The sequence below is a fragment of the Eptesicus fuscus genome, chromosome 9 (assembly GCF_027574615.1).
Source record: "Eptesicus fuscus isolate TK198812 chromosome 9, DD_ASM_mEF_20220401, whole genome shotgun sequence".
In the NCBI taxonomy this organism is placed as follows: domain Eukaryota; kingdom Metazoa; phylum Chordata; class Mammalia; order Chiroptera; family Vespertilionidae; genus Eptesicus; species Eptesicus fuscus.
Window position 1 is genome coordinate 34,341,972 of NC_072481.1, and position 25,239 is coordinate 34,367,210.

The following is a 25,239-nucleotide window of genomic DNA, read 5'->3' on the forward strand; positions in this document are numbered from 1 at the left end:
TTTATATCTCCATTCCAGACATATTCCCTGAATTCCAGGTTGATATATTCAGCTGCTTACTTATCTTCTCCACTTGAATGTCTAATACAAATTTTAAACCTCCATGCCCTAAAGGGAAGTCCTCTGATGCAGTCTTCCCCATTTCAATTGATGACAACTTTTTTTCTTTCAATATATCATTCTAATATCTTTTAGTTCATTATTGATTCCTTTCTGTCATAACCCATCTCCAGTTTGTCAGGAAATCCTTTTGGTGCTATCTGCAAAATATATTCAGAATCCAACTATCTTGTGTCATTTCTACTACATCACACTGGCATAAGCCATCATCAGCCTTATCTTAGTACTAGAGGCCCAGTACATGACATTTGTGCACTGGGGAGAGGGGGTCCCTTAGCCTAGCCTGTGCCTTCTCACAGTCTGGCTGGGACCCCTCAGGGATGTCCGCCTGCCACAGAGGCTAGAGAGGCTCCCGCCACTGCTGCTGCGCCTGCCCGCAGTGAGCCAGGCTCAGCAGCGCTTCCCCTGTGGGAGCACACTGACCACCAGGGGGCAGCTTCTGCATTGAGCGTCATAGTGACCGGTCGATTTGCATATTAGGGTTTTATTATATAGGATAGCCTCCTCTGTGCTTCTGCCCTCCTCTATCAATATCTTTTCCATCTACTTTTCAACATAGCTGACAAAGTGATCCTTTTTATTTTTAGTTAATCCTTACCCGAGAGTATTTTTCCATTGATTTTTAGAGCGAGTGGAAGGGAGGGGGGAAAGACACAGAGAGAGAAACATCAATATGACATATTGATTATTTGCCTCATGCACGCACTTCTACCAGGGCCAGGGATTGAGCCTGCAACCAAATTACATGCCCATGAATGGAATTGAATCTGAGACTCTTCTGTCTGTGGCTGACACTCTATCCACTGAGCCACACCAGCTTTGGCAAAGTGATCCTTTTTAAACATGATTCAATCATATCACTTCAATAGCTTCCCATCTTATTCAGAGTAAAAGTCAGAGCCCTTACATGAGCCTAAATGGCTCAACACATTTCCTGTTCCTACTAGGTCTGTTACTTCTCTGACCTGTCTCCTACCAGTGCTCATTTGGCTTCAGTTACAATTGGACTACTTGTTCTTTACAAGCATTTTGCCCAGCTGTTGCCTTTGCCTGAAGTATTTTTCTCTATATTCTCATGGTTTCCTCAATACCTTCAAGTCTTTACTCAGATGAGAATGACTCTGATCACTCAGTTCAAAGTTACATAACTCCCCATCCCCATATTCTTCACCCCTCCTTCCCTACTTTGTGTTTAACAGAAAAAAAGAGATCACTTTCTAATACTCAATTATATGTTATTATTTTATTTATTCCTACTAAAGCAGGAGTGGGGAATGTCTGGCCTATGGGCCATATAAGGGCCACAAAATCATTTTGTCTGGCCCTGCCAATGCATTAGGGGGTGAGTTAATTAAATGTTTGACCAAATATAGCAGGCTAATTTTTAAGTTGAGAATTTTGTATGGCCTGCAAATGATGTTATAAATATCCAAATGGCCCTTGGCAGAAAAAAAGGTTCACTGCCCCTGTACTAAAGTGCAAACTCTATAAGATCAGGGGTTTTAGACTGTTCTATCCACTGCTATATTCTCAGTATTTAGAATAGGTGTGGCACAGAGTAGGCAACTCAGTAATATCTGTTGAATAAATATGTATGTCCTGGGTTATGATGTAAAGATGTAAAATGTGTTTCTTAATTGTATTGCTGTCAAAAATGTTTGAAGTACATTAGCAGGTATTTGTCATCAAGCCGTGAGTTTGAAAGATATGCAGTTTTATGGCAAAGAAATTTAGTGAAATTTTGTATGATTATCAAGATAGTAGGTGAGATGTAGCCCAAGAGCAATTTATTCACTTCAGACAGAGTGCTTTAACCAAAATTCTCTGAAGTAAGAGTTAAGTGACCTAAGTGACATAAATAACACTTAATAAAGGACTTCATCCAAGTCACTTCACCTCTCAGGCTGCAGCTCCTCAGGTTGATTTTTTCTCATCTTTTCTAGGCCTAATCATCTCTGAAAACCTACACTGCTAATCTTTGCTATAAAGATCCTGGAATGAAATGCATATTAGTTGCAAGGATATACTTCTTCAATGAAGACATCAATGAGTCTTAACTGTGTTCTTATCTATTTATATCACTTCATGTGCTAAATAATTTGTATCTTATTTTAACATTCATATTCATGCTAATTTATGATATGCATGGGAGAAACAAGGTTATTTGGGTTCAGTAGTTCTGCATTATCCTATTAGGATATTGTCAAAAGAAGAAAAGTCAAACTACAATATTGACAGTTTTTCAAGAACTATAGGAAAAAAATTAACACTGCACAATTAACAGGCATTTTTGCTTTTTCCTTTTTCAGACGGTCTTAAAATCGCTACATTTGCCAAAAAACAACAGTCTCTATGTTCTTACACCAGACTTACCACCACCTTCATCATCTAGTCATGCTAGGTAAGGTGTTTACTTTTTTTGTTAATCTGAAATGAAAAGTTTGATTGTTAATAACATTGCTTTAAGCTATATATAAATATCAAAATCAAATCAAAATCTTATTAAAACATTAACCTACTAACAGTTATTAACTATATAAAATTTTAAATTATATTGTTTAGTTAATTTGATTTTAGTGGTGGCACCTTTTTTCCAAAGAAAATCTTTAGCAAAACTTCATTATGCAAAAAATAGTAAAAAATGTTATTTATCTGTTTGAAGGGGTGGGGGGAAGAACTAAAGTTAGAGGGAAGAGAATAAGTAAATGGAATTCCAGCCTATCCCATAGCTAAAGAAGGCATACCTTTGAAGAAAATTCATTGGGCTCTGCAGAGTGCAGCTTAAAAAACACTGATATATTTTTTTTATATTGCTGATATTATTTTCTCCCAGAATTACTGTACTCTGGAAGGCAACTTAGGCTAGATGATTATATGTTTACTTACTTAACAAAAACTATGTGAAAAGATCAGATATAGAGTTAATTTTTTAGATTTCCATCTTCCATCCACCACCCTCCCCTCCACCCCCCCCACCACCACCACCCCAGTCTTCTTCCCTTTGGCAACCGTCATCTTGTTCTCTATATCTATGGGTCTGTTTCTGTCTTGTTTTGTTTATTCATTTGTTTTGTTTTTGTAGAGTCCACATATAAGTGAAGTCATACAGTATTTGTCTTTCTCTGTATGACTAATCTCACTTAGCATAACATCCTCTTGGTCCATCTATGTTGTCACAAATGGTAAGATTTCATTCTTTTTTTATTGCTGAATAATACATATATACCAAATCTATATCCATTCATCTATCGACCTAGGGTGCTTCCATGTCTTGGCTAGTACTAGTAATGCTGGAATGAATAGGGATGCGTGTACCTTTTCAAATTAGTATTTTTGTTTTCTTTGAATAAATACCCAGAAATGGAATTGCTGGATAGTATAGCAACTGTTTTTTGTTTTTTAAAAATATATTTTTATTGATTTCAGAGAGGAAGGGAAAGGGAGAAAGAGATAGAAACATCAATGATGAGAGAGAATCATTGATTGGCTGCCTCCTGCACACCTCACACTGGGGATCGAGCCCACAACCCAGGCACATGCCCTGACCAGGAATTGAACCATGACCTCCTGCTTCAACTGAGCCATGCTGGCCGGGCTCTATTTTTAATATTTTAAATTAAATTTTAAACAGGAATCTCCAGACCGTTTTTCATACTGCAGTAATTTTATTGTTTGAAGTATTACATATAGTATTACATATAGTATTACATATGTCTCCTTTTTCTCCCATTGACCTTCCCCCTTCCACTCCCACCCTTTATCCCCTCAACCCCCCCAGTGTCTGTGTCTATTGGTTATGCTTATATGCATGCATACAAACCCATTGCATACCACAGTGATTTATAATCCCACCCAATGTATGACGCTTCCCTTTTTTCCACATCCTTGTCAGCATTTGTTATTTGTGGATTTATTAATGACTAGAGGCCCGGTGCACGAAATTCGTGCACTGGGGAGGGTGTCCCTCAGCCCAGCTTGCACCCTCTCTAATATGGGACCACTCGGGGAATGTCCAACTGCAGGTTTAGGCCTGATTCCTGTGGAATCGGGCCTGATTCTGCAGTTGGACATCCTTCTCACAATCTGGGACTGCTGGCTCCTAACTGCTCACCTACGTGCCTGATTGCCCCCTAACTGCTTCCTTGCTGGCCTGATTGACCCCTAACTGCTCCTCTGCGGGCCTGATTGCCCCCAAATACCCTCCCCTGCTGGCCTGATCACCCCCAAGGCTTTTATTAGTATAGATATGACCCTGCACAGAAAATTTTACTAACCCTGCTTTACAATAAGGGCTTGACGATTGAATCATTAGGACCAGACACCAAGATTTCCTTTCTTTGAATAGTGGAGGGAATACTTATCTTGTCTTTAAGTTGCCCGGAAATTAAAATGAGATAATGACTTAGAAAAGTATAAAAGCACCACATAAAGACAACTGTCTTTTTAATGAAGTGGCAAAATGAAAAACACTTTTTATTCTCCCCTTCCTTCCTTTATAGCTTTTATTTAAACTTTGAAATTTATAAAAATTTCACTCCAATTTTCATTTCTTTACATTCAACATTATTTTGTATTGGTTTCAGGTTTTATATTAGTTACAGAATAGTGGTTAGACAATCATATACTTTACAAAGTGTTCCCCGATATTTCTAGTACCCACCTGGCATCATACCATCATTACAACACTACTGACTATATTCCCTATTTAAGTGACAATGGGTTTACAGGTTCCTTTCAATCTTTCTTTTGTGTTTTTATGTCCGTCCTTTTCTTTCTCACTTCTTCCCTCATTTTCTTTATACAGTATCTCAATTGGCCATCAAAGCTCAGTGAAGGCACTGGGACACGCTTCATCCATTTTATAGACCAGGAAACTGAGGCCAATTCCAGTTGGCTGTGGAACTTGACTCAGGAAGCCCTCAGAGCACACAGGAAGCCCTCAGAGCCATGCTCTTTGCGCTTCCTAAGGGGCAGCGGCCCAGCAAACAGAACAAACCTTCTAGTCAGGCTTCCGAGCCTCTTTCTCAAGCACCTCTTCATTGCGGATGCTCCACATTCTTTCCTCTCCCCCCATTCTTTACTGCCCCCCCTTCTCCGAAGCAGGTGGAAGGCTTCCCACTCACTGCCTAGGCATGCTCTGCTATGGGGCAGGGTGTAGCGAGCTTGCTTTTGGGTGAAGGCAGGAGCAGTAGTCACTGCCTCTGAAGTGTGAAGGCTGCCTGAGCGAGGCCCATTAGCACTGGGAGCTTCTCTGAATCACGTCAGTCAGTCCAGTACCCTGCAGTGCAGCACCCCTTCACTGAGGTGGTTCCACCCCTCAACCCCCGCCTCAGGGGTGAGGGTCCTTGCCCCTCTGCCAGGAGTCCTTCCATGCCCCTTGATCCCTGGCTGGGCCTACCCACATCTTGGGGGCACTGCAGAACCTCTGTCTCTCTGCAGATGAGGCAGATCCCTGCCCTAGGTCTCCGCAAAGCTATGAATCTGTGGCCAGAGGCCTGGTCTGGGTCTCAGCAACCACATGCCTGCAATGTTCCCAGGGACCCTGGGAGGGGCTGGGCGAGTCCTGCCACGCCACCCCCAGGGTGGCGATCGCCCCGGATCCCCCGGGAGCACCTGGCTCGGCCCGGACACGCAACCCCGGGTGGCGATCGCCGCATCTGGACCTCCGTGAGTGCCGGGCTCGGCCCGGACACGCCCCCCCGGGTGGCGATCGCCACCGGGACCTCCGGGAGTGACGGGCTCGGCCGGACACGCCCCCCCGGGGGGCGATCGCTGCCTGGGAACCCATGAACTGAGAGGATTGGGCGCCGCCATCTTGGTCTTCTCAATGGCTGGATAGGCCACCCGGAGTCCCGCCCCCAGCCTCTCCCAGGCCCAATCACGGGCATAGCGGAGGTGCGGTCAATTTGCATGTTTCTCTATTATAAGGTAGGATAGCCATTCTGACTGGTATGAAATATCTTGCTGTGGTTTTACTTTATATTGCCTTGATGATTAGTGATGTTGAGCATCTTTTAATATGTCTATAAGTTGTCTGTATGTCCTTTTTAGGGAAATGTCTATTCATATTCTCTGCCTATTTTTTAAATTAGATTGTTTATTTTTTTGATGTTTAGTTGTATGAGTTCCTTATGTCTTTTGGATATTAACCCCTTATCAGATATATGATTTGCAAATATTTTCTCCCCTTCAGTAGGCTGGCTTTTTATTTTGTTGATGCTTTCCTTTGCTGTGCAAAACTTTTTTAGTTTGCTACAGTTCCCGTTTGTTTATTTTTTTCTTTTGTTACTCCTGCCTAAGGAGACATATCCAAAAAGATATTGCTAAGAGGGATGTCAAAGAGATTACTAGCTATGTTTTCTTCAAGGAGTTTTATGATTTCAGGTCTTACATTTAAGTCTTTAATCTATTTTGAGTTTTTATGTTTGTTTTTTTAATATGGTGTAAGAAAGTGGCCCAATTTCATTTTTTTTTCATGTGTTTGTTCTGGTTTTCCAACACTACTTATTAAAGAGACGATCTTTAATTGTATATCATTGCCACCTTTGTTTTAGATTATTTGACCATTTAAGCAAGGATTTATTTTGGGGCTTTCTATTCTATTTCATTGATCTATGTATCTGTTTTTATACCAGTATGATTCCATTTTAATTATTCTAGCTTTGTAGTATAGTTTTATATCAGAGAGTTTAATATCTCCCACTTTGTTCTTTTTCAAAATGTTTTTGGCTGTTGGGGTCTTTTGTGGTTCCATATAAATTTTAGGATTAGTTGTTCTAATCTGAGAAGAATGCCATTGGCATATTAACAGGGATATTGGTATATATTTGTTTAGGTAGTAAGGACATTTTAACAATATTAATCCTTCCAATCTATGAGCAAGGTATATCCTTTTATTTATTTGTATTTCTTCAGTTTCTTTCTTCAGTGTCTTATAGTTTTCAGAGTACTGATCTTTCACCTCTTTGGTTAAATTTATTCTTAGGTATTTTATGGTTATAAAGGAGATAGTTTTCTTAATTTTTTCTTCTGATTGTTATTGTTGTATAGAAATGCAATAGGTATCTGTGTTCTGAAACTTTATTGAATTCATTTATTAGTTTGACTAGTTTTTTGGTAGAGTCTTTAGGGTTTTCTCTATATAGTATCACATCATCTACAGATAATGAGAGTGTTACTTCTTCTTTTCCAGTTTGTATGCCTTTTATTTCTTTTTTGTCATTTTGTCTGCTGTGGCCAGGACTTTCAAAACTGTTTTGAGTACAAGTGGTGATAGTGGGCAACCTTGTCTTGTTTCTGATATTAGAGGAAAAACTTTTAGCTATTCACCATTGACTATATTAGGTATGGGTTTGCCATATAGAGCGTTTATTATGTTGAGATATGTTTCTTTTATACTTTGTTGAGATGTTTTATAATAAAAGGATCTTGAATTTTGTCAAGTGCTTTTTTTTGCATCTATTGAGGTGATCATATGGTTTTTATTCTTTATTTTGTTAATGTGATGTATCCTCTTGATTGATTTATAGATGTTGAGTCATCCTTACATCCTTGGGATAAATCCCACTTGGTCATGCTGTATAGTCCTTTTAATGTATTGTTGAATCCATTTTGATAATATTTTGTTGTAAATTTCTGCATGTATGTTCATCAAGGATATTGGTCTGTACTTCTCTTTGATAAAAAATTTTTATTAAGATTTTCTCTCTATTTGGAATAGAGGATCTCATTCTTTCTTCAGTTTTCACAGTGAAACTGAGTACATTATAAAGTGAGAAAATTATTGTAATGTTTAATTATATATTATATTATTATGCCGGATGAAGCAAACTTATCTAAAGTGAGTTATTATGCTAGTATTAGAGTCATAATTTTTGTGAGTACAATCTCATTCCAGAACTATGTTTAAGTTGTTTTAGATCTTTATAATATTTACACATTTTCTTTTTTAATACAACTTGACGATGTTGTGTGGTAGAGAGACATGTATCCCTAAACTTTGAGTATTGTCAAACTTTTACCACCATCTATCAAAAATCTTTATTATTTATGTAGTGGAAGGAAAACATTTTTGTTTTTCTCTACTGCACTGCTCATAGAACACTTCTGGCCACAAAATTTATTTTGTTTGTTTCACACAACAGGCAATTATTCAACACCCGCTCAGTCCCACAAGGCTGGCCCCCACATCAGCCAGCAATTGCAAGTCTAGGTTGTCACCTGTGTTTTTGACCAACTGGCTATAATTGGAGGTTTACATAACCTCCTTTTTGGGTATGATAATTTGCTAGAACAGCTCGCCAAACTCGGAAATGTTCTCTAGTTACTATTATTGATTTATTAAAAGCATGTGTGTGTATGTGTGTGTGTGTGTGTGTATTGATTTCAGAAAGAGGAAGGGAGAGAGAGGAAGAGAGAAACATCAATGATGAGGGAGAATCATTGATCGGCTTCCTCCTGCACACCCCCTACTGAGGGCTGAGCCCGCAAACTGAGCATGTGCTCTTATCGGGAATTTAAATCTGTGACCTCCTGGTTCATGGGTCAACACTCAACCACTGACCCACACTGGCTGGGCAAAAAAAAGCATATTTTAAAGGATTTAAATGAACAGCCAGATGAAGAAATACATAGCAAGCTCTACCAAATCATTCAGCTGGGGTTTTCTATGGAGGCTTTATTACATAGGCATGATTGACTGAACCATGGCTATTCGTGATTAACTCAACCTCTTGCCCCTCTTCTCTCCTCATAGGTGGGGAAGAGGGGGATACAGATAGCATCTTATCACAAGGTTGGTTCCCCTATTAACCCCCATTCTAAAGGGTTTTCTAAAAGTCACCTTATTAACAAACTCAGGTGTGGATGAAAATGAATTACCTACCTAATAAAAGAGTAACATGCTAATTGACCATACCTTCGTGATGCCCACCAGCCAGTCAGCAGTGAGTATGCAAATTAACCCAACAAAGATGGAGGGTTAATTTGCATACACAGGCGCCAAGTGGCCAGGGGTGTTTCGCACCACCCCAGCTGCTCTGGGCCTCTGGGCAGCGTGGGAAGGCAGAAAGGCGGCTCCGGGCTGGAGCGAAGGCGGTGCCAACAGCCAGGGGAAGGAAGGCCCATTCTTGCACAAATCTTCGTGCATTGGGCCTCTAGTTATGAATAACAAAAAAACTCCTTGCTCCTTTCACCTTTATCACTCTTATCATTTAGAAAATTCCAAGGGTTTTAGGAGCTCTTTATGGGGAAAAAGACCAAATAGAAATTACTCAACTGCAAAAAATCAAATCTAATGTAATTGTATTTGGTAGTCTGTTAATAGTTTGTTTTAGGTTAAGAATTTAAAAGATTTCTTGGGTTACTCCTTATCCTGTATGTTCAATGATATACTAGTGGGAAGTTGAATTTGCATACTATTACAAATAGCCAAACAGTATTTGTAGTTCTGCTATTAATAGTAATGTCTATATAAACACCAGATGAGATTAAGATAAAGAGTTGTAGTTATGTTCTTCATTGTTTTCTAGGTTAGTTAACAATGTAATTAATCACTGTCATTCAATATGTAATCCACATAATTATAAGCAGATTGGAGATATTATTGATTGTTATCTATTACTTCCCAGTAGTGTGGTTTAGTGGATTTATCAAAAAGTCTTCCTGGACTAATGGAAGTGTTCTTCATTGCCTTTTGGCTGACCTTAGTTTGATTGCCAATCGCTCAATCCCTAGGCAAGCAGGAACCTATAATGCTTCTGAAATGCAATGTTTATTGGAAAATGATTCTTCACATAGCACTGAAGTAGTCTTTTTCTAGTTGACTTGATAGATTTTTACTAAGTTATAATGATGTTGTTTCCTGCATTGGAATAATAAGAAAGAAAAGTTCAAAGTGGAACAAAAGACATAAAAACCCAGGTAGCCAGGTGGTGGGAGGAAGGGCATGTAGCATTTCCTGCTAATGAAAAAGTTATATTAATGAATATTTAATTAAAATATAACTAAAAAGCCAAGGTGTATTTATTTCAGTGTGTTAATATAGCTTTCTATAAAACTAGAGATTATTTTTGTGTGTGTGTGATGTATCTTAAATTCTGATTTCAGAGGAGACAATTAAAAAAAACAAAATTTATGCAGAATCTTAAAGGCTAATAATAATTACTTTTAATTTTTAATTTAAATTTGTGTTTTACCAAATAAAAATACTTTTTGACATCTTTACTATATAGTGAAGTCCAAAAACAATTTCCGATTGAGTTATATATACAGCCCATCATGTTATCAAATATGGTAGACAGATAAAATTGCTGTGTGATAAACTTTATGACTTAATTTGATATTTTTGTTATAATTGGTGAATTAATAGAAAACTAACTTATAATTTATAACCTAATTTATAATCTAAAAAGGAGAAAATAAAAGGTAAATCTGATTTTTAGTGTTATATTTGAGAATAGACAAATGAATGGAAGAGCTCTGAAATTGGTAAAGGAAAACAGGAAAGTTTATGCACGTATTATCCCATCCATTTTTTAATATCAGATTTGAGATTAAAATAAAATACCTCACCCAAGGATATATTTTTTTTGTTTTGTTTTTTATTTCTTATTTTAGAGCAGGTGGGAGGGGAAGAGAGAGAAAAAAAGAAAGAGAAAGAAATGATGTGAGAGTGAAACATCAGTTGGTTGTCTCCCATATATGCCCCACCTAGATATGTACCCTATTGAGTTTTATATATATATAGCCCATCATGTTAGCAACTGGGAATCGAACCTGCAGCCTTTCGGTATATGGAACTACACTCCAACAAACTGAGCCACTTGGGCAGGGCCAGATTTGGGATTTTTTTAAAAACCTGTATATTTTATTTAGGTGTTTAGTTTGATGTTTAATTGGTTTTATTGTTTTATTTCTCTGAGATGAGTCAGTGGATGTTGGAACATGGAGGGAAGTTGGATAATAAACTGTCCATCAATTGCAATGCAGAACTATGGTGAAGTCTTGCTGTTATATTCTAGCATTCCAATTCCAGTGCAATGGCAAACATTAGATTCTTTCTTTATAAAATATCAGTTTCTCTAAACAGACTAGATGGCATTGGTATTATAGTGTCACTCTTAAAATTTATTATAACAAAATTAGTAAAGTAATATGATTATAACTTATTTCTCCAGACAAAAGACATCACTGTATAATGAGAATTTTGGATTGTAGCCCCAGCTTGGCTAAGGGCTTTTTTGGTTTTGTTTATAAAATGGGAAGCATTGTTTTTAGTTGTCAGGGTGGTTGTAAAAATTTAGTAAACAGGAGTGGTGCATTAAATGCGAAAGCAGAAATTACAAAGAAAAATAATTAAAATGACTTATCTATGTTAATAAATACCAATAGTAATCTTTTTTATTTAACTCTTACTTGATTTTTATAACAACCCTGCAAGGGTGCAGGTTGATTATGATACTTCTATTTTATAGATGAGGAAATTGAAGTGTTTAAACAAAGAGTTTTGTAGATTGTTCAAAGTCAACAGTAAATACTGACTCTGAAGTGTCCATCTGACTGTCCCTCTTCTATACCTTTCAAATTATTGACAGAAATATACAAAGCTTTATTCCAAAGATGCCTACTTTTTTGGAGGCTCATCTTTAGAATGTGATTTTTTAAAATCTTGTAATTTATCATTATATACTACTTGAAAGGCATTTACATTATTTCACTTATTTTAATTATTTTAAGAATATTTATGAAATTTCAGTATGTTAATTCACTTTTAGTTATAGTACATTATTCATCATTTAGTAAAATGTAGATATAAATAACTGGCTTTTAAACTGTTTACTGACAAATCATTTTATTCTCAAGGTTTGGTGAGAACTACAGATATAGAGAACTGTATCTTAAACCATGTACTATAAAATTTTTTAAACTTGATTTTACTGCCACTAGGGGGTGCCTGGTAATTGAGTCTTATTTTAAATTTACATCTTTCTGGAAAACAAAAAAGCCAAGAGCCACAAAATTATGAACACCCTATAATTGAATTATATTTACAATTATTTTAAAGTAAATTATGTTTTCAGACACAGAATTTCAAGTTTTCTGAGAATTGAAGAGCAAATTCTTAAATCATAATCTTTATAACATCTGAAAAGCATTTAAAATATTTTTAATAAATCAGATTTCACAAATTAATTGAAAGGTGAAGTAATACCCCTATGGTACAGCTTTAAATTTTACTATAAATCATAGTAAAATTAGAAAGGGAAAAAAACTTAATTATGCATGTTTCATATTATTTTAGGAAAGATTCAGTCCATCAAAGATTATTGATTACCTACTAGATAAAAACAAGTTCTGTCCTCAAGGGGCTTATAACCTATTCATTAAAGGCATTAGGCTTTTTCTTAATTCATCTCTTTACAGAAATTTTCCTTAGATATCACTCATTTTTTTATTATGATCTGTCTGCCACTCAGGTTGATTTCTCAGTAAGATCCTCTTTTCTTCATCTGCTCGAAAGGTTGGTGTTCTTGAAAGTTCTGTTTGTAGTAGTCCCTGTTACTGTACCTTCTCCCTGACATCTAGTGTCAATGCTTCAATTTCCAAACGTGTAAGGTCACTCACAAATCTCTATTTATAAATGCACTAGAGGCCTGATGCATGAAATTCGTGCAAGAGTAGACCTTCTTTCCCCTGGCTGCCGACACTGGCTTCCCTCTGGCACCCGGGACCTGGGCTTCTCTCCGACTGCCAGCAGGCACCCAGGACCCAGGCTTCCCTTGCAGCCCTGGCTTCCTCCAGAAGGTCATCTGGTCTAATTAGCATATTACGGTTTTATTATTATAGATATGTCCTAGTTGTCAATGGAACTTTTCACTGGTGTGTGTCCCATATGTAATTTAAAGTCATGTCTACAACTTATACACTCCTGAGAAGTCTGTACTACTACCTGGTGTTTTTTCTCTCAGATGTATAAGGTGCAAAAACTGCTTTGTGTGTTCCAAATAGGAAGATGATTATTTTAAAAACCATTGAGTTTGGCATGTAAGTAATTAATGACTTTATTGAGATAATTTTTGGCACAAAGAGAGGATGGGAATAAGTATGTAGTAAATTTTAAAGGGTAAGTGAGAAATGAGCAATTAGAGTTACTCTCATTTTTAGAAAGCTTTACTATGAGGGTTAAGAATGATTAGAAGTTTGAGGAGAAAGAGATAGCAAGTAGGAAAATTTTTAAAAAGTAAAACTGAAAAAGCACTGGTGGCCAAAAAGGGTATGAAGAATGTCAACTTGAACTGCTATTAAAAAATACCATAGACTGGGCAGCTTAAAATACAGACATGTATTTTTCACAATTCTTGAGTATGGAAAGTCCAGCAAGGTTTGATTTCTGGTGAGAGCTCCCTTCCTTTCTCACAGGGCCTCTCATCTTATCATAAAGACAGAGGTCCCACCCCTCTGTCCTCATTTTACTTTTATTTTCTACTAAAAACTGTCTCAAAATACACTTGGGATTTCAATGTAAAACTTCTGTGCAGTATGTAGTTCAGTTCATAGCAGGGAGATAGAGTCCAGGATTAAGTGTTGAAGTGAAGTTATCTAGCAGATTTAGAGACAGTAGGAAAGGTAGAAGAATAGAAGATTGGAGCAAATGGAGAACATTTCTGGGTTCTGGATTTCGAGCTGTTAATAGTAATAGTTGATGACAAAGTGCAAATTATAGGTAATATGGAAATAGAAGATAGTAATAGTTATAAGAATAAGGATGCTAAGGAAGTGTGAAGTTATAAGTATATGGTAAGTGACAGTGATATAACAATTACCATTTATGAAGACAGGCTTTTTGCCAAGCCCTTTATTTATTACTTATCATGAGGATTTATGTTATTAAATCCTCATGTTAAGTAATAGATATTACTCACCTTTTGCAGGTAGGGAAACTTACTTAGAGGCAGTGGTGAGTTGATAAAGAGAGACAGTGGTTATTGGGATTTCATTTAGGTTCATGTTTGAAGAAGGCTACAAATACTTTAGTCTGTACAGTACGTTCACGAATAACCATCTTTTTGTTCAATGTGTTATTATAAAGTTGTTGAGATGCTATAGGAACCTAACTCATGTTTATATCAATTAGCCTAGGGCAAATTGTCTTTGTTCTATGTCGTTTTATTTAAATTTACAGAACAACTTTAAATGAGGACTTACTGTATTAGGAAAACATAAACCTAGGTATAAATGTTATGGCCTGTAAGTACTATAGCCTGTAAAGGACTTATGTAATCTTGTCCCTGACTTTTTCTCTTCTTTCTATCACTCTCCCTCTGGCTCATAGCTTGCCAGCCACACTGGCCTCCTTGCTCTTCTTTAAACATTCTAAGCTTACTTCCACATCAGGGAATTTGCACTTTGTGCTTTCCCTGCCTAGAATGATCTTCCACCAATTATCAACTTGGCTCATTCCTTTACTCTATTTAGGCCTCTACTCAAATGTCACATCCTCAGAGAGGCTTTTCTTGATCCCCCTGTCTAATCAGTCCGCCTGTCATATCCTCTCTCTTTATCTTGCTTTATCACTACAATACATTATATTAGTAATATATTCATATTCATATTTGTTTTCTGTCGTCCTCATTACAGTGTAAAGCTACAAGAAACCAGGGACTGTTTTTTGTCTACTGCTGTATCCTCAGCAATTAAAAGAGTACCCAAAACATAATAGATACTTAGAAATATTTGTGGAATGAGTACTGTAAAGTGACACACATTCCTAAGGATTTTGCCTGTTACAATAGACCAAAGCTAAAGAGTAAAGTTCTAATGGTGGGATATCAGGCATCATACAGAACAGAGATTAGGTATTTGGGGACCAGAAGATCCTATAAGTGTCCCATAAATTAGTGAGCTAGACAATCTTCACTCCTTGGAATGAGCTTAGCTTTTTTTTTTGTCTAGGGTTCCTTATGGTTTTTCCCATCATAGTATGGATAATGGAAGGAGCTGTGGTTTTATAGTCACACACTGTTGAGTCCTACACTGGTTTTGTGGTCTCATGCAACACCTTTCCTTTTAGTCTTAGTTTCCCTAGTATTATTTTATGTACTAGAGGCCCGGTGCACGAAATTCATGCACGGAGGGGGGTTGTCCCTCAGCCCAGCCTGTACCCTCTCCAATCTCGGACCCCTCAAAGGATGTCCGACTGCCCGTTTAGGCCCGATCCCTGGGATCGGGCCTAAACGGGCAGTCGGACATCCCTCTCATAATCCAGGACTGCTGGCTCCCAACTGCTTGCCTGCCTGCCTTCCTGATTGCCCCTAACTGCATCTGCCTGCCAGCCTGATCACCCCCTAATCACTCCCATGCCAGCCTGTTTGCCCCCAACTTCCCTCCTCTGCCGGCCTGGTCACCCTTAACTGCCCTCTCCTGCAGGGTTGATCACCTCCAACTGCCCTTCCTTGCAGGCCTGATCCCTCTCAACTGCCCTCCCTTGCAAGGCCTGGTCCCTCTCAACTGCCCTCCCTTGCAGGCCGGGTGCCTCCCAACTGCCCTCTCCTGCTGGCCATCTTGTGGTGGCCATCTTGTGTCCACGTGGGGGCAGGATCTTTGACCACATGGGGGCAGCTATATTGTGTGTTGCAGTGATGATCAATCTGCATAGTTCTCTTTTATTAGATAGGATAGAGGCCTGGTACAGGGGTGGGGGCCAGCTGGTTTGCCCTGAAGGGTGTCCCTGATCAGGGTGGGGATTCCCTTGGGGTGTGGGGCGGCCTGAGCGAGGGGCCTGTGGTGGTTTGCAGGTGGGCCACGCCCCCTGGGATGCAAGCGGAGTCCCTGGTATCTGGAATTTATTTTCCTTCTACAACTGAAACTTTGTAGCCTGGAGCAGAGCCAAGCCTGGGGCTCCCTCCGAGGCCCGAATCCATTTGTGTTGGGGTTATAATTGAAACTTTGTTGCCTTAAGCGGGTGGGCCCGGCCAGGGTGTTCGGAAAGCTTTGCTACCCCTGTTGCTGGCGGCAACCCTGGCCTGCTCTCTCAAGCTCCATTCTGCCGCCATTTGTTTGAATTTGTTTACCTTCTATAATTGAAACTTTGTAGCTTGAGTGGAGGCTTAGGCCTGGCCAGGGCAGGCGGAAAGCTTGGCTTCCTCTGTTACCTAGGAAACCTTGCTCTCTGTGGCTGTAGCCATCTTGGTTTGGGTTAATTTGCATACTCGCTCTGATTGGATGGTGGGTGTGGCTTGTGGACGTGGCTTCTGGGTGTGTCGGAGGTATGGTCAATTTGCATATTTGTCTATTATTAGATTAGATGGCTCTTTCGAAACAGATCCTGAAGAGCAAGAGTATTCTTATTGAGCATCTCCCTCAACTCATGAAAAGGTCATCTATGAAAGAGGCCCTTAATAAACAAACATTTGTTGTAATGAATATGAAACATTTCATGACTAAATGAGGAATGTGATTTTTGGTCCATGCATCTGTATTCCTTCATTGGCTGTTTTGCTAATTTTAAAACTCATTATAAAATGTTTTCCAGATAAATGGAGAGTCCATTTATCATGTTATTCACACAGGATGCCAGTTATTCATTCATTTACCAGATACAGATTGAGTACCACTATACAATATGTTAAGTCCTTGTTCTAGGTGCTGGGGATATCATGAGGAACAAAATGCCAAGGTGCCTGTTTTCATGGAGATGAAAATATAATATGTATAGAGGTGGGTGTATGGTGGGAGGACAGGCAACGAATTATAAACAAGAAAAAAAATCAGATGATAATAAGTGCTTTGCAGAAAATCAAAATAGAGTGGCAGTTGGGTGACTACTCTAGGTTCTAAGGTCTGGAAAGGCCTTTCTGGATATGTACTGTTTAAGCTGAGAAATGAATGATTGAGGAGTCATTCAAATGAAGAGTATTTTGGCAAGGGAAAGAGCTAGTGCCAAAGCCCTCAGGTCATGTATAAATATACTAGTTGGAGAAGGTTTAATATTTTGAAATTTGGTATTGCTAATGACCACCTTGCTAAAAAAGGACTTAGTGGAGTGCTTGGTAATAAAAGACAGTCTTTTCAACTTCGCTTGGGTTGCATTCTCCTAAGTGATGAAAATGTTCAGCTCTACTTTAATTATATAGATTTTCTTAATTTTTATAGCAAGGTGGTAGAAAATAAAGTTTGCCTTGTGTGTAGTCGTCCCTTTTACAAGTAGTAATTGAGCCTTTTTGTTGAACTTTAACCTTTTTTATACTGGGAGGATGATTCCAATTAATATTTTAATGACTTCTATGGGGGTAATGTTGAGCTCTGGTCAGACAGTCAATCAGAGACTATTGGGTGGCCTCTGAGTTGCAAAGTTGCTTTTAATTATGGCTTTGAACTAGTTGCTATTTGTGATAGGAGGAGTAAATTCAGGGTGCTAATTGGTACTCCGGTGATAGTTGAGTAAACCACTGGGGTTAAAATATATGCCTCTTTTTTGTCCTTGAAAACCATTAGTAGAAAGCAGGTGACCGTAGCCTTGCATTAAGGGTAGGGCATTATATTTTCCAGTGGGTGCTGTGGAAGGAATTGCCACAGAATCATTGTATTACTTAGGGCAGGTCACCTCTCTGCTCTGGATCTCAGATGCTACTAGAAAGTAAAGATGCTTTTCTACATTCTTCGGCATCCCTGATGCCACTAAATTCTTTGTTTCCTCTACAGTTCTTATTAGTGGTTTATACACACAAAAATGAGTATCCATAGTGGAAAACAAAACAGCTTTAAAATCAGACTAGCATCCAAAGGAACATATGACTTAGACTTGAGTCCTAAGTAGGGTCCTTTACTTTTCACACCAGATCTAAATCTTAGGACCTGGAAAGAATTATGACTGGATCTTCAGAGCCTGATGGACTAATGCAATAGACCTGCACCAGCGGACAGGGACCCAGCTCCCCGTGATCAAAAGCAAAAGCGTGGGAGCTGGGTGCCTGTCCACTCAGGCAGCAGGCCTTTCAGAAACCTCCACCACGCCAGAGGCTTCTGAAAGGCCTGGTGCACCAGCGATCGAAAGGAAAGCGTGGGAGCTGGGTGCCTGTCCACTCAGGCACCCAGCTCCCCGCGGTCAAACACAAAAGCGTGGGAGCTGGATGCCTTTCCGCTCAGGCACCAGGCCTTTCAGAAGCCTCCGGCGCCTGGTGCACCAGCGGGCAGGCACCCAGCTCCCCTGTGATCGAAAGCGAAAGCGTGTAGGGCACCCTACACGTGCATGATTCAATCATGCACTGGGCCTCTAGTGTAGTATAATGTGACCTTGTGGATAATTGTAATAGTCTTTTCTCTTTCTTTGAGAGAATCAACTCTAGAATGGGGAAAACATGCTACAAGAGTTTTCATTAAAAAACTTCCTTGGTAGGGAGAAGCAGCATGGGCAGAAATAGTATTCCCCCTATGAGCAGAGGCAGAAGCTTGAAGAAAAGCAAACAAAACATTCTTTTCATGATCCTTGAGGTCCCTTCTAACTCTCTACAGTTGATATGCACTTCACTACATTTATTAAGCATGGTATAATAAGGGAAATACTGAAGTATTCCTCCTCTATCTCAGCTTTTTGTAACCATCCAGCTGCTTTGGTACTAAGTATCCATCTGTACTCCTAGTTTTGGTTCTAGCTAAGAAGTGCCACCTGGTGGATGGTATGTATATTAATACTCATACAAACTTATGTACCTTTTTTCCCCCTCTTTTTCATCTCTCCCACTATTCTGAGGACATTCTAAATGCTCATCTGTCTCTATGACCCCAATGAAGAAGGATAACTGAGAAGTATCATGGAACTGTTGTGGGATTCAGTTATGAGAACTGAGGATGCTTTCAAATAGCTTTCATCCTACTTCTGTTTCCCCAACACCTCACAATCTCTGCACAAACGTTAATCCTTGTGATATCGTTCTCTCTTTTGTCTGTATCCTGCTTTTTCTGTGTTTGGTGTACTCCCTTAATGCAAGAAGAGTCATGTCCACGACACCTCTGAGTTAGAATGAGAGGAAAGCTGTAGGATATCTTCTTTGGAAGGAGATAAAGCAATCATTTACTCTAGTCTCATTTTATGAGTGGAAGAACTGAGGTACGGTTCCTAATAGTCTATTAGGCCTTAGTTTCTTCATCCAGAATGGTCAGGATGATAATTTCTACCTCACAGGGTTTTTGGAGAAGAGCAGTATGGTTAAATAAAATAGCACATGTGAGGATTGGACCTGGCACAGTACAACAATACAGGTGCTCAGTAGTTTCTCTTTCCCAGATCACAAAGCTAGTTAATAGATGAGTCAGAACTTGGCTCTCATATGGTTCTTAGCTCCAAACAACTCATCATAGTGCATTTGAACAATGCTCAAAACGTCAAAGTCAATAATGGTCTTCAACATAATGTCTCATTTCAACCTATTTCATGTGTAAAGTAAGCTATGAGCAGTGCCTACTGGCTTATAGTAGATGCTCAATAAATCCTTTAAATGAATAGATGAAGTATTGCAGCGTATTCAGAAAGAGATGAACAACTTCCAGTGGGGGACTTCTTTGGCTAAGTATTTTTATTTTTGAACTAGAAAAAAGCAGTAGGTTTTAACCTCCAAATAACCTGCTGAAATGTCACTTGAAATGGTTGTTCTGACTGTCTTCTTCATGGTGGCTTTTTATTGATTAACTGGAGACCCGGTGCATGAATTCGTGCACCAGTGGGGTCCCTCAGCCTGGCCTGCAGGATCGGGCCGAAACTGACTCTCTGACATCCCCCAAGGGGTCCTGGATTGCAAGAGGGCGCAGGTCAGGCTGAGGGACCCCACCAGTTCACGAACAGGGTCCGGGAGGGATGCGGGAGGTTGGTCAGCCAGGGAGGGACCACAGGAGGGCTCCAGGGTGTGTCCGGCCCGTCTCACTCAGTCCTGATGGGCCAGACCCCAGCAGCAAGCTAACCTACCTGTTGGAGCGTCTGCCCTCTGGTGGTCAGTGCATGTCATAGTGACTGGTCAACCCATCAACTCTCTGCCCCCTGATGGTCAGTGCATGCCATAGTGAGTGGTTGAGCAGCCTTGGCATATCATTAGCATATTACGCTTTGATTGGTTGAATGGATGACCAGACACTTAGCATATTAGGCTTTTATTATATAGGATATTTGTGAGATTTTAGCAGTGTGTCAGAGAGACCTTAAGTAGCCTTTAAATGACAGTTTTTTGAAAACTAAGTATCTATACTAATAAAAGGGTAATATACAAATTGCTTATGATGCCCTCACAGTAATGACCAAACAGCAGGCTGCATGGGGCGACCAGGCCAGCAGGGGGGGCAATGAGGGTGACCAAACAGCAGGCTGCGTGGGACAACCAGGCTAGCGGGGCGGGGGTGGGGGGCAGTGAGGGGCGACCAGGCCGGCAGGGGAGGGCAGTTAGGGGCGATCAGGTTGGCAGGCAGAGGCAGTTAGAGGTGATCAGGCTGGCAGGGGGGGCAGTTAGGGGCGATCAGGCAGGCAGGCAGGTGAGCAGTTAGGAGCCACTGGTCCCAGATTGTGAGAGGGATGTCTGACTGCAGTCGGACATCCCCCAAGGGGTCCCGAATTGGAGAGGGTGCAGACTTGGCTGAGGGGACCCCCCCTCCCGTGCACAAATTTTGTGCACTGGGCCTCTAGTATGCAAATAAATGTTCTAAATGGATCAACTAATTCCCCCCCCCAAATGCTCTGCAAAACAACTTTCTCCCCCCACAAAGGATATTTATCTATGAAAATGCTTTACGTTGTAATCAGTACAATATTTGATAATAATTAGATATATTATTCTTAAAGTAACTTAAGAATAAATTGATTTATTTATAAATTTATGTTATATTTTATTGATTTGTCTATTACATATTTCTCAAGGATAAATTGATATAACCAATGTTCCAAGTGCATTCTTGCTTGCATACTGTTCAACTTAAATTTAATTCTAGTGAGTGTTATTAGATTTTATAAAAGTGAAATTTAAGAGTATTGGGTTGGTAAGTGTTTCAGTGGCTACTGAAAAGTGGCTCATTTTACTTTCCCTAAAGTTATGTATTCTGGATGAAAGAAGAAACTTGTCCCCAATTAAAGCATTAATGGAGATCACAACACATCTAATTGGATTGATGTAGCAAACCCATTTATATAGTTTACTGCCTATTGGTAGGTCAGTGACTACTGAGATTAGCTTGTTAACCTCACACTTTGAAAAAGAACTGCAGGTATTCTCTATGGTTGATTTAATGGGCACTCAGAAACTTGGTCAGTAATTCATGGAACAAAAATCAATGTATCTATAAATGTAATTTTTTGGGCTTTCTTCGTATTATGCCTGGATGGATAGAATTATGTTTTGACAGTTTTGCTATAAACTACTTGATGAATCACAATATATCACTATCACCACTAATTACCACATTTTGATTAATCTTATATAGTTTGGTTAATACATTTTGCTGAATCCAATATATCACTGTATTGATAAACAGTAATTACAGACATAAGGACACCTGAACTTTGAAATTATCATGAAAAATGTTATTAAGAATTATGTGAAACTTAATGTTTGTTTATCTGGACATATTTAATTGCGAGCAAAGAAAGCAATTAAAAGTTACTTCGTTAAACGTGATTTTAAGATTGTTACAGAACTTGTGATGATAACATGGTGTCTTAGAGGAAGGATGTTAACAACTGTAGCAAAGTGTTAATTAAGAATGATGTAATCTTCACCTCAGAATTATTAGTATCATATGTTAGTTTAGCTGGACAGTAGCAAAACCTAGTTTCAGTTATGATGAGGGCTCAAGTTGTATTTATAGTGGAAAGATTAACATTTTCTATACTGTTCCTGAGACGATTTAAAAATCCTGAATGAAATACAGTCAAATGTAAACATCAAGTCCCGAGCTCATTTACATATGTGCCAGATTTTCAAACTAATTGCTATTTGAACCTAATCTGTCATTGCTGGCTGCATTAGCTACAACAAACATTACATTTACATATTGATTTCTTATTTTGTTTTAGTGTAAATAATCCATAATTATAGTAAATTTGGTCTTTTGTTGACATGACTCCAAGTTTAGAATGGAAATTTAAATTGCTCTGTGTCATGCTTTTTAATGTAAAATCTTGATGTATCTGAAAGGATCATTACAGATCACAAAATAGTCCCAATGAAACAAAAGAGAGCATTCTATAATACCTTTTGGAATTATATAAATGTAAAGTATTAGTGAAAAATTCAATAGCACATTCCAAGTTTATTTACATTTTTATAATAAAAAGTCAGTAATTTGAAAGAACTTAATTTGTTTTGCTTCAATATCAAGTCATATTTAAAAAATAAAATCTATTGGACATTAGCATCTTATTTTACATTGATATTTTTGTTTAAAATATCCAGTGCAAGAAAAATAATATAGTATACACACAGCAGGAGTGAAACAGGAGATTTTGGATTTCTATATTGATTTAATATTTTACTCATCTTAACTACATATACAGCATTGATTTGAAAAGTTTAATTTAACTGACAAAATCTATATTGTATCAGTGGACATATGGTCTTATTAAGTTGCAATGGCAACAAATTAATGGTTTTCAAATACATTAATTAAAAGTGTATTGCCTTTTTAAAGTTCAAATATGGGACCCATTTAATTGTAAAATGGTAGTTATATGATTGTTTCCTTTTTTTGGTTTATATTTTTTTATGGAGATGTAATTTACATGCAATAAATGTACAATTCTCAACCAGCCCCCATTTACATGAGTTTTAACAAAAGCATATTATTTTCTACCAAGGGTTTTAATGAGGGGGTTTTTAATTTGCATGTGTATATACAGATGTTTGCAGACAGACAGCCATTTCAAAACCTGTCCTGAACTGATGGCAGTTGTTTACTTGAGTGTTGTGAATACAGAAGCCTTAAAAACCTTATATTAGTCAATTCAGGCTGCTATAACAAAATACCATTGACTGGGTGGCTTAACAACATTTATTCTTCACAATTCTGGAGACTGAGAAGTACAAGACCAAGGTGCCCATAGATTTGCTTCCTAGTGAGAGAGCCCTCTTCCTGATTTGCAGATGGCTGTGTTCCCACTGGGCAGACAGTGAGAACAAGCTCTAGTCTTTTCTCTTATAAGGACACTAATCCATCATAGTGGGCCCCACCCTCATGATTCCATCTATCTAAACTTAAGCACCTTTCAAAGGCCCTAACCCTAATCGGGGATTACACTTTTAGCATGAATTTGAGGTGGGGCACAAATATTCAGTCCATAACAGCCCTGAAGCCCAAGACTGAATTTGTTGTTTTCCTAGTCTAGTTGTTTACATTTGTATTTTATACAGTGAGTGCTTTCCCTAGAACTGTTACAGTTTTATTTTTTATTTTTTAAAATAAATCTTTATTGTTCAGATTATTACAGATGTTCCTCTCCCCCCCCCCATAGCTCCCCTCCACCCGATTCCCCACCCCACGCCCTTACCCCCCACTACTGTCTTCATCCATAGTTGTAAGACTTTTGTCCAATCTCTTCCCACACCCCTCAGACCCCCTTCCCCCTGAGAATTGTCAGTCCATTCCCTTTCTATGTCCCTGATTCCATTATATTCACCAGTCCATTCTGTTCTTCAGACTTTTTATTCACTTGATTTTTAGACTCACTCGTTGGTAGGTATGTATTTGATGTCTTTTTGTTGTTCATAATTTTTATCTTTACCTTTTTCTTCTTCTTCCTCTTCTTAAAGAATACCCTTCAGCATTTCATGTAATCCTGGTTTGGTGGTAATGAACTCCTTTAGCTTTTTCTTGTCTGTGAAGCTCTTTGTCTGACCTTCAATTCTGAATGATAGCTTTGCTGGGTAGAGCAATCTTGGTTGTAGGTTCTTGCTATTCATCACTTTGAATATTTCTTGCCACTCCCTTCTGGCGTGCATAGTTTCTGTTGAGAAATCAGCTGACAGTCGTATGGGTACTCCCTTGTAAGTAACTAACTGTTTTTCTCTTGCTGCTTTTAAGATTCTCTCTTTGTCTTTTGCCCTTGGCATTTTAATTATGATGTGTCTTGGTGTGGTCCTCTTTGGATTCCTTTTGTTTGGGGTTCTCTACGCTTCCTGGACTTGTAAGTCTATTTCTTTCACCAGGTGGGGAAAGTTTTCTGTCATTATTTCTTCTAATAGGTTTTCAATATTTTGCTCTCTCTCTTCTTCTGGCACCCCAAAAATTTGGATATTGGTACGCTTAAAGTTGTCCCAGAGGCTCCTTACATTATCTTCATATTTTTGGATCCTTTTTTTGTTTTGTTTTTCTGGTTGGGTGTTTTTTGTTTCCTCATATTTCAGATCTTTGGTTTCATTCTTGGGGTACGTTGATCTACAGTTGAGTTTCTGTATATTCTTTATTTCAGACAGTGTATGCTTTATTTCTGTCCTTTTCCATTTTTTTGGCATTCTCATTGAGGTCCTTGAAGGTCTCATCAAGTTTCTCAGCAGTTTTTAGAAGATTCTTGAGTAACCTTATAAATGTGATCCTGAACTCCATGTCGTCCCGTAGTTTGCTTTCCTCCATTGCCCCCTTTCGCGACATGCCTCTGTGTCCGCATTTTGGCTGCTTCCCTATGTTGATGGAGCGGCTTTGTGTGGTAGGTGACCCACAGGGGCCAGTAGCTCAGCCTCCCCAATCACCCGAGGTGGACAGTCTTGGTACACCCCTTTGTGGGCTGAGTGCAAAGTCTTGGTGTAGTTAAGCCTTGTTTGCTGTTGGTACTCTGGGAGGAATTGTCCTCCAGGCCAATTGGCTTTGGGGACTCACTGTGTTTATAATGGAAGAACTGCTGTGCTGGAGACACGCTTATGGTGCAGGTCTTGTTTCAGTGGGGCTTTGGTGCTCACTGAGTCTGCCTCTTGAATGTGTCACTTATGGATGTGAGGAGTTGAAATCTGTGTCTCACACTGACCACTAGGTGCACTGGCTTCTGGATCTCCAATGGGGTGCAGGTCAGCTACTGTCTGAGGTCACCCTGCAGGAGCTACAGCAAGAACTACAATCCTCTCCTCCCTGCTTGGGATTTGTAGATTATGGAGCTGT

The 25,239-nt window shown here is 39.0% G+C and overlaps 1 protein-coding gene across 3 annotated transcripts in view; it reads left to right on the plus strand.

Annotated features, from left to right (window-relative positions):
- The window catches only part of FAF1 (Fas associated factor 1), a 356,005-nt gene that overhangs the window by 114,512 nt on the left and 216,254 nt on the right, over positions 1-25,239 (plus strand). For all 3 annotated transcript variants that reach the window (XM_054720584.1, XM_008139328.3, XM_054720583.1), the window contains exon 6: positions 2,430-2,521. In XM_054720584.1, coding sequence (XP_054576559.1) covers positions 2,430-2,521 — 92 coding nt within the window. The remainder of the gene's footprint in view (positions 1-2,429; positions 2,522-25,239) is intronic.